Source organism: Ascaphus truei, chromosome 2, assembly GCF_040206685.1.
Source record: "Ascaphus truei isolate aAscTru1 chromosome 2, aAscTru1.hap1, whole genome shotgun sequence".
NCBI lineage: Eukaryota > Metazoa > Chordata > Amphibia > Anura > Ascaphidae > Ascaphus > Ascaphus truei.
In genome coordinates, this window is record NC_134484.1 from 151069040 (window position 1) to 151082520 (window position 13481).

Genomic DNA, 13481 nt, shown 5'->3' on the forward strand with positions numbered 1-13481 from the left:
CTCCTCTGAGTCAGCCCAATCCCGTGATGGTAGTGAGATTGTGATGTCAAAGAAACCCTGTCGGTATAGATAATAACTGATGCAGTTCTTAGTACTGTTCAGTACTTTAGCAAATAAGGATATATATTAAAACTCAATATTGAACTCAATATTAGTTCATCAGAAGGGCCTTAACCCTATTTTCGGCCTATATTAGACTTCTTAAGGGGTATTTTATTAAGTGGTTGTTTTTCCTTCTTAGCTTGCCCATTCACTGCCATAGTGACAATCCGTGCCCATATTGTGGACATGGTTTAACACTGTGAAAATCAATGGGTTTATTGGCAAACAATTTTTTTTATTTAAATGTAATATATTTTATTTAGTGGTTGTTTTTCATTTTTAGCTTGCCTATTCATTGCCATATTGGCAATCCAATTCCCATATTGTGGGCATGGTTTACAACTGTGACAATCAATAGGTAGAGGGGGTTGTGAATGGTGGTAGATGCCCAAGGTTGAAGCGTAATCACCGCTAAGGTGATTGAGGTTACAGGCCAGTAGTTAGTTTTTATTTATTTTAATTGTCAGTGGCCATTGAAGATGTGGAGGTTGAAGATGGCCTTCACTCTGGCAGGGGTAAGTACAACTTGTATTTACTTAATGCTGGCTGGGTAATATTTTACTTTTAATGGGCAAATGCGCTATTATCCAGGTCTGTATAATAGGGATTTTGCCCATTACTGTACTGTATGTGTTGGGGAGGTGGTTGTTGGGGGGTGGAGGGGGTGGGTAGTAGGGTGCCCATTCATTGCCATTGGGGTTATCTTTGCTCCCATTGAGTACATAGGTAACCCCACTGGCAATCAATTGGTGTATTGGCTAGTATTGGTGTTTGTATTTTTTTAAATATTTATTCGGGTAGAGGGGTGGGTGCAGGGGATAGTTGCCCCATGGTGGTTGTTTAGGCCTCTCGGTGGGTAGTTGGAAGGGTTAACCCCTTCATTACCTTAGTGGTTACTACAAATGAATGGGGTTAACCCCACACGCAATCTTCCCAGTAGAACTAACCACCCACCCTGGGGCAACTAAATCCTTTACCCATCCTCTTTACCACCAATAAACCACATTCTCTGGCTTAACACCTTCATTATCTTAGCAGCTAGCCACTACGGTAATAAAGCTGCTTTTATTTTAATTACACTGTTTTGAATCAGTGGATCTCCGGAGCTGAATGGCAATAATTTCAGCCTCTGGGACCCCCTGCTTCCTGAGTTACAGGCCCCGGTATGGGCTGCCAGTATCTCTCTGCATTGCTTAAATGTCTCAGTCACATGGGCCGTGACGCAGGACATTTAAACATGGTGGAGATACTGCATCCCATACAGGGCCTGTAACTCAGGAAGCAGTGGGTCCCCGATGCTGAAATGAATGTGGTTCAGCTCCGGAGACCACCTGCTTCAATACTGTATTATTAAAATAAAATAAAAGCTGTGTGATCTCCTTTTAGAGGTGCATAGGGAGAGCCACTGATTCTGTCTACTCTCAATGCACGTCTCTTTCTGTCTGATGCAGGATTCACACAGCGGGAGTCCCATTCAGAAGCATGGACCCCCACTGTGTTAATCATGATTGGGCTTTAGTCTGGTTGCCAGAACCCCATGAGCAAATGCGTGCTCGGACCATTTACATGGAAGATTGCGTGTCGACTGCACAACCAATCATAACGCTACAAAGATGTGATTTGCACATGATATTGTTATTTCAGCAACAAGGGCAATGGGTGCAATAATGCAAGCTACATCTGTACAGACCAGATTTTGTTTTTACACACATATTCACTAATCGCTAGAGATGGGCGAATCTGCTCAAATCCGTTTCCCTGATTTTCTCTATTGAAATCCCAAAATCCATTTTGCACTGTAAAATCCGCAAACTAATTTGGGCGGTTTCTATCCATGCGGATTCTTCAAAAACTGCCATTGTATAAAACCCGTGGATGGATTTGTGCAATCCAATCCACTGATTCAGCAATCTGTTGGCAGATTCTTAACAATCCGCCACTCGATTGCTGTATTAGCAGATTTTATTCAACCAATTCATCCACGGACTGCATAATCCATGGAGTGTATTGGTAATAATAAAAATCCACAAAAAATTTTCAGATTGATCTGACCAAAGGAACTGGCCAATTTGCTGTGGATCAAAATCCGCCCCCAAAAAATCACCTACGCTATCTCTACTAATCGGTTTCAACAGAGCCTGGATTTTGCCCTGCCTACCCCAGAGAGCAAACAGAATTTCACAGAGCACAACAAAATGGATCGCATCCAATTTTTTCCAATAATTATTTCTCAAAGTACTGAATACGATCTATCACTCATTTTAGGATTCATAGATTACGAAAAAGTCTGTTTACACCACAGCGATTTTAAATAGACTTTAAATAGAAAAGTGAATATTAACAGACAAAATAACAACAGAATATTTATCTTTTCATAACATCTTAGGTGGTACTTATGTACAGTGCACAGACTACCATAAACAGAATTAATTTGTGGCTACTTACTACTTAAAATATAATACTGAATGCAATATGAACTATTCCAAAACAAGTATCTCATTCTGAAATGCACAGAATGCATTGATGTTTCTGTATTGATTTTTTTGGTTGTTGTTTTTCAAGAACAAGATTGAAATATTTGAAGAGAGTACAGTATATATGAGCAATTCACATGAGAATCAATCTAATTCGGCCAAGTTGTTCAATAGTTGTGAAAATTTTGAAGGAATAATACTTGTTGATTTTATTTGTTTCCTCCAATATTAATCATGGAGAATATTTAAAAATGGTATCACAACGTGGAGAATTAGCAAAATAAAGATAAATTTAAATTGCCATGTAAAGAAAATAACATGCTAAAAAGAGGAGATTAAGGTTTTAACAAATTCCTGGGAGAATTTACCAAACATATTTTTTACTGTTGGTAGGATAGCATACATATACTGTATGAGAAGGAATGGCTCAGTGAGCAAATGTACTGACTTGACTCTGTAAACGATAACACAGAGTTGAAGTCATGGGATCCTGGTTTAATTCACTGTCAGCTCCTTGTGACCTTGGACCCTGTGCAGAAGGCACCAAAATCACAGATTATAAGATCATCTTAGCAGAGACTATGTACTATGGTTACAAACCATTCTTCTATATGTGGTTCCAAAATGTATCTTGATTTCATCCTCCCATCTTAATTTTGTTCATTGTCTTGGTCTTTTAATATAATTTGGAATCCAATAGAGTACCATATGTTTCCAACATTGGTTGTTTCTTCTTGTAATATATAGCCGGCCCATTGACATCTTCACCCTTGGTAATGTATGATATCACTGACTTTTGTTTGCTCTCGAAACCAATTCATTATTTTTCTTTTCTCTTTGGGTAATACCCAAAATACACCTCTCCATACTTCTGAAAGTTTTCTGTAACTTTCACCTCCGTACAGTATGTGAGAACAGTCAGAATACACTGGTTATACACTTTTCTCTTGAGGCACAGTGGAAGGTTCCTGTGAAAAATTGTCTTGTTTCATTCAAATGCACTTACTTCCTATCTTTGATCTTCTATTAATTTAATACAAAAAGGCTTGTATCCATTGATACTTGCTAGCCAGGGTAAACATAGTTTTAAACTTCTACAGTACCGACACACTTTATTGCAGTGTGGTCGGTACCGCAAGCCGGGAAATCTCCCGGCTTGCTAGTGGCCGCCCCTCGGCGTGCCGCGCGTCATAGACGCGCGGTCACGCGTCTTCGGGAGCGTGCGCCCCCTGCACGTGCGTCCAGGGGCTCCCCGAGGGAGCCCTGGTGTCCCGCGATCGCGGGACAGCGGCAGGGGGTTCCGGGGGACCCGGCGGACCCGGCAGCGGTAGGGAGAGCGCCCCGATCGGAGGGCGCTCTTCCGCTGCTTCGGCGCGCGCCCGTCACTCTCGGGCGCGCGCCAGGCTACTGCTGCGGCAGAGAACGGGCAAATGCTCGAATAAACTCTGCCGCAGCAGTATTTCTATTCCATTTCTTTCTTTCTTTGTAAAGATGATACATTTACTGAACATCATCTGTTGAGTTCTCTGATTTATTTTTGGAGATTTTCTAGACTTGTGAAAATCAGATGAATCAAGTATTCACCATTGATTTGATTCCGTTTTGTTACCAATTAAGATCTTGGAGGTCACTTGAAGTCAGTATTGCATAGAAAAGAACTCAAGAAATGCTTCTATTGTGTAATAAAGTGTTTATTAGGTTAAGGTTTAGAAAGTAATTAAAAGTGCATATTTACAGCTGCGGCAGCTTTTATTTTAACACTTCTCGGTTATTTTGCGGTGGCTTTTTCAATCGTAGTGGCTGTTCATGTGAATAAGGTATCCAGGTACTGTACTGTGGTACTGTGGACCACATCAAAGACTCCTGAGGAAGTGGGAGGAGCACCCATGATACACATAGAACGAGAGTGTAAGGAAGCAGGCAGACCTGGCAAAGACTTAGCAGAGCTGTTCAGAGCTGGGCAAACCTGGGCTGGCCAATAGCATCATCCACTGACTCGGATACCAGACGGAGAGCATTCACCAATGCTGATATGCCAAAGAGCACCCCCCACAGAAGCAGAAAACTCATCCTGCAGACAAGCCTTATACAGAAAAAACAGGTTACCGTACCTGCATACCTTGTTCACATGAACAGCCACTACAATTGTGTGCACTTAATTACTTTTTAAACCATAACCTAATAAAACCGTTATTACGCCACAGAAGCATTTCTTGTGCTCTTTCCTATAGAATATATATATATATACAGTGCTTGACAAATCACCCAAAAATCGACTCGCCGAACCAAAAAATCTACTCTCCACCTAGTCCCGCCCCGAACCCCGCCCCTGTGTGTGTGTGTGTGTGTGTGTATGTGTGTGATAATGTCGGATCTAGAAAAAAAAGCCAGATGTGAATGACTAGTTTCCTGCACCCCTTCACCAGTGTCTGGACGCCCCCGCTTCACAATATTTAAAGCAGCAATCCCGGCTGGGATCTTACCTGATCCGCAGTCCCTCAATGTCCAGGTACCCTCATTCCCGCAATGTTATACATTGGAGGGGAGGTGTTCCTTAGCTGTCTTCTGGGTTAGGGGGGATTCCGATGTCTCCCGTGTGAAGCTTGAGTCAGATCTGGAAGAAAGCAGTATAGGTTATTTCAGTGTAGTATAGGGCAGTTAAGATATACAGTGTAAATAAGATATCCAGATCGAGAGTGTGAGACAGAGAGAGTGTGGGTGAGAGACAGAGAGTGAAAGAGAGACAGAGAGAGAGAGACAAAGAGGGAAGAGAGACAGAGAGAGAGACAGAGAGAGACAGAGAGGGGAGAGAGACAGAGAGGGGAGAGAGACAGAGAGGGGAGAGAGACAGAGAGGGGAGAGAGACAGAGAGGGGAGAGAGACTTAGAGGGGAGAGAGACAGAGAGGGGAGAGCGACAGAGAGACAGAGAGTGGAGAGCGACAGAGAGACAGAGAGGGGACAGCGAAAGAGAGACAGAGAGGGGAGAGCGGCAGAGAGGGAGAGCGACAGAGAGGGAGAGCGACAGAGAGGGGAGAGCGACAGAGAGGGGAGAGCGACAGAGAGGGGAGAGCGACAGAGAGGGGAGAGAGACAGAGAGCGGAGAGAGACAGAGAGGGGAGAGAGACAGAGAGGGGAGAGACAGAGAGGGGAAAGAGGAGAGAGAGAGAGAGAGAGAGAGAGAGAGGGGAGAAAGAGAGACAGAGAGGGGAGAGAGACAGAGAGGGGAGAGAGACAGAGAGGTGAAACACAGAGAGGGGAGAGACATAGAGAGGGGAGAGACATAGAGAGGGGAGAGAGACAGAGAGGGGAGAGATACAGAGAGGGGGGGAGAGACAGAGAGGGGGGGAGAGACAGAGAAGGGGGGAGAGACAGAGAGGGAGAGAGACAATGGGGAGAGACAGGGGGACAGAGAGGGGAGAGAGAGAGAGACAGAGAGGGGAGCGAGAGAGAGAGAGAGAGAGAGAGAGAGAGAGAGAGAGAGAGAGAGAGAGAGAGAGAGAGAGAGAGAGGAGAAATAGAGACATAGAGGGGAGAAAGAGAGACAGAGAGGGGAGAGAGACAGAGAGGGGAGAGAGACAGAGAGGGGAGAGAGACAGAGAAGAGGGGAGAGAGACAGAGAGGGGAGAGATACAGAGAGGGGGGGGAGAGACAGAGAAGGGGGGAGAGACAGAGAGGGAGAGAGACAGTGGGGAGAGACAGGGGGACAGAGAGGGGAGAGAGAGATAGAGAGGGAAGAGAGAGAGAGAGAGAGAAGAGAGAGAGAGAGAGAGAGAGAGAGAGAGAGAGAGAGAGAGAGAGAGAGAGGAGAAATAGAGACATAGAGGGGAGAAAGAGAGACAGAGAGGGGAGAGAGACAGAGAGGGGAGAGAGACAGAAAGGGGAGAGAGACAGAGAGGGAAGAGAGACAGAGAGGGGAGAGACAGAGAGGGGGGAAGACAGAGAGGGGGGAGAGACAGAGATAGGAGAGAGAGACTGGGGGGGTAACTGACTGACTGGGTGGGGGGGTGGGATGACTGACTGGGTGGGGGGGTGGTTATGACTGACTGGGTGGGGGAGTGGAGTGACTGACTGGGTGGGTGGGTGGTGTAACTGACTCGTGACTGACTGGGTGGGGTGACTGACTTGGTGACTGGGTGGGGGGTGGGGTGACTGACTGGTTGACTTTTGACTGACTGGGTGACTGGGTGGGGGGACTGACTGGGTGACTGGGTAGGGGGGTAGGGTGACTGACTGGGTGACTGGGTGGGGGGGTGGGGTGACTGACTGGGTGACTGGGTGGGGGGGTGGGGTGACTGACTGGGTGACTGGGGGGGTAGGGTGACTGACTGGGTGACTGGTGGGGGAGTGACTGACTGGGTGGGGGGGGGGGTGACTGACTTGGTACGGGGTGACTGGATGGGGGGGGTGACTGACTGGGTGGGGCGGGGTTACTGACTGGGTGGGGGGGGACTGACTGGGTGGTTACCTCTGGTGCCCTGCACACACACGTTCTCTCTCTCCCATACACACACACACAAACACTTATCTCTCTCTCATACCCATACACACACACACACACACACACACACACGGGAAGGGACGTGCGCCGGAGGGAAGAGAGGGGGAGAAACACCCCGATACTTCCTCCCGCCCTGCGTGGGCAGCGGGAGCACCGAGGGGAGAGAAACACCGGCTACTGCAATATTTTCAGACCCGCGCGGGCAGCGGGAGCACCGAGGGGAGAGAAACACCGGCTACTGCAACATCTTCAGAGTGCCGGAGGGGGGAGGGAGGAGAGAAACACCGCGGCCTACTAGAGTATGTTCTGACCCGCGCGGGCAGCGGGAGCACGGGAGGGGGGGAGAGAGATACACCCTGGCCTACTAGAGTATGTTACGACCTGACCCGCGTGGGCAGCGGGAGCACCGGAGGGGGGTGAGGGGGAGGGGGGGGGGGAGAAACACCCCGGCTACTACAGTATATTACGACCCGCGCGGGCAGCGGGAACGCCGGAGAGAGGGGGAAGGATGTATCAGTGTATATATAAATATTTAAAGTGTATTAAATTCCCCCCACCTCAAGCATCTGTCCAAACTCCTCCATACCGGATCAGTGCAGGTCTTGTAAATTACAGGAGCTGACACAATTATACAAGAGGATATATAAAGGAGGAGGAGGAGGAGCAGCAGACGCTCACGCACTCACACATCCCCCACCCCCATTACTTACCCGTGCAGAAAGGGCGGTTTGAAGTCCTGGCAACTCCATCCCGCGTCACAGCCAATCAGCTCTGATTTTTTTTTTTTTAGATTTTTTTTTTTCGAGTAGGGGATATTTTTTTTACAGAGCAGGGGAAAGGTTACTGGCCACAAGCCAATATCCGATCGCAGCTGGCTAGTTGGCGACCGGGTTTGTCGAGCACTGTATATATATATTTATATATATTTATACTACCTAACTGCCTATATATCATATATATTATTCTTTTAATAACCATTGATATCAATTTGAGCGCCATCTGTGTCCCAACAATGGTAATTTCTTCCAGTGATATGTCCGACCCACTGCCATTTTAATTTCTTCACTCTTGTGATGATGTCACTGAATTGTGTTTGCTTTTGAACCTATTAATTGTATTTTTTGTCTTTTTGGGTAATGCCCAGCATACATCTCTCCATACTTCTTCGAGTTGCTTGTTACTTTGGAATTATCTTGAAGTTCAATGCAAGGTTCACGGGAAAAATTGTCTTGTTTCTTCAAAATGCGCTTAATCCCATCTAATTCTCCTATTGATTTAATTCAAAAGGTTATTATATATATATAGTTATACGTTACCGTTCCAAGGATTGGTAAACAAGAGACAGCACTCAATGTTGAAGATCAAAGTGTATTAGTGAAAGCAAAAATACATCCAGAAACCCAACGTTTCGGTCCTACAGAATGGGACTATATATATATGTGTGTGTGTGTGTGTGTGTGTGTATGTGTATGTGTATATGTATGTATATGTATATATATATATATCTATACAGTATATGTATATATATATTAAGTTATCAGAGTCTTACAGAGTTTCCACAGGATTCAATGGCAGTGATGCAGATGCAGAATATTTTATCACACAATGTGGTATCCTATCAGAGAGAACAATGTAGTTGCCTACATCGATATATATATATATATATATATATATATATATATATATATATATATATATATAGATATAGATATATATATATATATATATATATATCTATATATATATATATAGATATAGATATATATATATATATATATATATATATATATATATATATATATATATATATATATATATATATATATATATATATATATCGATGTTTGCATCTCATCCCAGCCTCTGTCTAAAAGCTGTGTTTAAAACAGTATGCATTGGCTTGAGGATTTGCTTGTGTAATACGAGCTTGAGACAAAAGGTCGCACTGTGTGCTCATTTGCATGTCATTTCCCAGAATTCCTTGCTGCAGTGGAAGCACTGTACGCTGGGCGATAATGGGGAAAGATAGGGTTGCAGACCTTTCTAAGACATGCAAATGAACATACAGTAATATATATACAGTATATATATATATATATATATATATATATATATATATATATATATATATATATATGTAGAGGTATCAGTACCGTGTTAGCCGAGCTTCAATAATCAAAAAATAAATAGATGATACCGTTCTGTGGCTAACGAAATGCTTTTATTTGTGCGAGCTTTCGAGATACACTGATCTCTTCTTCCGGCGATGTTACAATGTATGTAACATCTCCGGAAGAAGAGATCAGTGTATCTCGAAAGCTCGCACAAATAAAAGCATTTCGTTAGCCACAGAACGGTATCATCTATTTATTTTTTGATATATATATATATATATATTTATATATATAGATATAGATATAGATATAGATATATATATATATATATATATATATATATATATATATATATATATATATATATATATATATATTACTGTATGTTCATTTGCATGTCTTAGACAGGTCTGCAACCCTATCTTTCCCCATTATCGCCCAGCGTACAGCGCTTCCACTGCAGCAAGGGATTCTGGGAAATGACATGCAAATGAGCACACAGTGCCACCTTTTGTCTCAAGCTCGTATTACACAAGCAAATCCTCAAGCCAATGCATACTGTTTTAAACACAGCTTTTAGACAGAGGCTGGGATGAGATGCAAAACCAGTAAACCCACTCACAGACATGTTTCAACCTTGATGGGCATCATCAGTGTGAGGTTGGTTGTACTGGTTAAGCTGGTTTGAGACTAGACTAGGTATTCACCACAATTATTAAGGTTATGGTGGGTAAAAAAAGTGACAAAAACCCTCCACAGTAAAGCATAAAGCGAATGTAAATTTTACTGTATGTTCATTCGCATGTCTTAGACAGATCTGCAACCCTATCTTTCCACATTATCGCCCAGCATACAGCGCTTCCACTGCAGCAAGGGGTTCTGGGAAATGACATGCAAATGAGCACACAGTGCCACTTTTTGTCTCAAGCTCGTATTACACAAGCAAATCCTCAAGCCAATGCATACTGTTTTAAACACAGCTTTTAGACAGAGGCTCGGATGAGATGCAAAACCAGTAAACCCACTCACAGACATGTTTCAACTTTGATGGGTATCATCAGTGTGAAGTTGGTTGTACTGGTTAAGCTGGTTTGAGACTAGACTAGGTATTCACCACAATTATTAAAGTTATGGTGGGTAAAAAAGTGACAAAAACCCTCCACAGTAAAGCATAAAGCAACTGTAAATATTACTGTATGTTCATTTGCATGTCTTAGACAGGTCTGCAACCCTATCTTTCCCCATTATCGCCCAGCATACAGCGCTTCCACTGCTTTATGCTTTACTGTGGAGGGTTTTGTCACTTTTTTTACCCACCATAACCTTAATAATTGTGGTATATATATATATATACATACACATATATACATATACCCCTTTACCAGGTTTTTTTTTTTTTAAATATTCAGCTTTCTTTGTGTCGCTTTATATAGTTATCAGGCTCATTGTGCTTTTGATTTATTTTTCAGCATTATTGTCATTGTTCATTCTTTCTTTGCTGCAAAGAGATTTTCATTAGAAACAAATTATTTATCTATTAACTATTGATTATAGACAAAACATTAAATATTAAATATTGGTTATAGATATATTCTATTGTTATGTCCCTGTCCAGTCAATGTCGATCACAAGAGATAAATAAGATTCATCCAAGTGATAATGCATAATTTTGCATAATATTGCATAATATAGTATAATCGTCTACGTATGGTACATTCTATCTAGTCCTTGGATATTTCAAGAGGTTTTTCTTCTTTTTGATATTACATAATAATCAAATCCTATAGTAGCCCATATTTGAGAGCATTGTTGGCCACTGTTGTGGTTGTACATGATCTCAAATATATAGGATTTTAGACATACATATTTATGGTTGTTATATTCACAATCATGTTTATATGATATTAGTGATACTGTTCCAAAACTGTCTTCTTGGTTCTTCGTTTTACCCCTTTCCCCCCTTTCCCTTCCCATATTCTTTCCTCTCCCCCTCCTTCTCTCTTTATTCCGTTCCCATCTCCCTCTCCTCCCCCTTCCTTCCCCTGTTATGTTTCATTCATTCCCACTCTATGTATTTTGTATATTCATATTAATAATTATTATTTTCATCTTATGTTTTTGGTCTAATTTTGTAGGATTAGTACATTGCATTCATTTAAATCCTTATTGGTGTATTTAACATCAGAGTAAATAATGGTTCCATTTATTATTAGATATAATATGACTTTGAATTACTAAAGTATATTTAACTGAATATGTAACTGAAACCGCAGTCACCAAATAGGTATCAATAAAATGGAAATATATGGCTGGTGCTCAAAGGGTTAAAATATGATATTAACAGTGTTGATCAAAAAAAGAGATTTTGATCAGAAATACTTATATCAGATACGTACCTGAACATATATCAATATCCATAATAGCCACATCAATATGGGGATTTTTAATACTGCATCTGTGTTTTTAAGGTCAATTGAGACGTAATAAAATTTTATTGGTTTTGACTTCTGTGGTGATTCTGACAGTACTATTTGCTGGACAATCCTTTATGTCCATTAATACATTATATATGATTAGAGTGCTGTATATAGAGGGTTGCCTTTCTGATCAAAATCTCTTTTTTTGATCAACACTGTTAATAAAGTATATTTAACTAGGGATCTATATACATCTATATTATAAATAGGGACACGATTAAATATATGGTTTGAATACATGGTATTAGTTATAGATATGTATTTTATAATTGATGTGTATAAATTATGTCTTTACTAAAAGATTTTTTATGGTATTATATATTCTAGACAAAGTAATTACAGAAGATTGTTGCCTCCTTAGCCTTATTAGTCAGTAATTATTTTCATGTGTTAACTAATTAACCAGTCAGTCAAGACTGTGGCTGATTGGTTTACATAAATATAAATGGTTATGACGTAGTGACTGACATGTAACCCCTGAAGAAATCACCGTAGTGTGAAGAAACGCGTTGGGAAAGTCAGTATAGTGTGAGTTACTGACTATCACACTCATTCCCACCTTGCCTGCTGCCAGGACTGCCTGTCAAGCCGTTATAATATCGGCAAACTCTTGCCCCCTCCCCCGTGCCCCCACGAGGTTACGTCCTCTATCCTCCCTATCCGGAGTTGCTGCAGAAGTGGTGGACTTCCGGGTTATACTGGGAGAGTTTGTACGTTCTTCAAGGCCCCTGCTGGACGGTGGTTAAGGAGAGCTGGGATTTCACAAGAGAAGGGAGAGACGTGTGAGCAGAGCGGAGCAGCTTTGGCGTTTGGCGGTTGGCGAATGAGTATACTCATTACATGCTTATATTTCACATTTGTTTGTGAGTTTAAATCTGTTGGATTTAACATTGGTATTAAAAGTGTATATTTTTTCATATTACACTAGGATCGGGCGCTTTCTTTTTCTGTTTTATATATATATATATATATATATATATATATATATATATATATATATATATATATATCGATGTAGGCAACTACATTGTTCTCTCTGCTGGGATACCACATTGTGTGATAAAATATTCTGCATCTGCATCACTGCCATTGAATCCTGTGGAAACTCTGTAAGACTGTGATAACTTAATATTCTGTCTTGTCATACTGTAAGTAACCTTGTGACTGACTACATCTGCATTAGAAACAGCAATGGATATTTTTTAAACTTCTGTAGCAGACACAATTTCAGATATTGAATACCTTAGTACGGAAATAGAATTGGTGGCTTCTTTTTGTTTAGTGATGATAATACAGTAGATGGAAATTAAACTTTTTTTTTCATTTTTTTTTTTAATATATTCGCAGGATCTGATCAGTATTATGTTCCAGAATCTTTGCCTATTGCTTCAGTGGTGGCCAGAATAAAAGCAGCGGATGCTGATGTGGGACCAAATGCAGAAATGGAGTATAAGATTGCGGACGGTGATGGCCTTGGTGTTTTCAAAATTTCAGTTGATAAAGATACTCAGGAAGGCATTGTCACAATTCAGAAAGTATGAATATCCCATTTTAATGTGAACATTAAATTAATATGTGAATATAACTGTTGTAAATTATAATGACTTGTACATAATTATCAGCAGCACAACAGACATAAATGGTATAACTGGGAGAAAATATCTTCTACTTTCAGGTCATGTGTACTTGCCACCAATAAGAAGAAAATAATTATTTATGCTAGAAAATGACGATAAAGATCATTATTAAAATGGGGGAGGAAAGGGGGCAATCATGATAGGAAGAGTGCCAAGACACCAATACTGCTATATTACA

The 13481-nt window shown here is 41.4% G+C and overlaps 1 protein-coding gene across 1 annotated transcript in view; it reads left to right on the plus strand.

The window, feature by feature from the left end:
* The window catches only part of LOC142486926 (cadherin-7), a 330169-nt gene that overhangs the window by 252430 nt on the left and 64258 nt on the right, over positions 1-13481 (plus strand). Inside the window, exon 6 of the mRNA XM_075585430.1 lies at positions 13014-13201. Coding sequence (XP_075441545.1) covers positions 13014-13201 — 188 coding nt within the window. The remainder of the gene's footprint in view (positions 1-13013; positions 13202-13481) is intronic.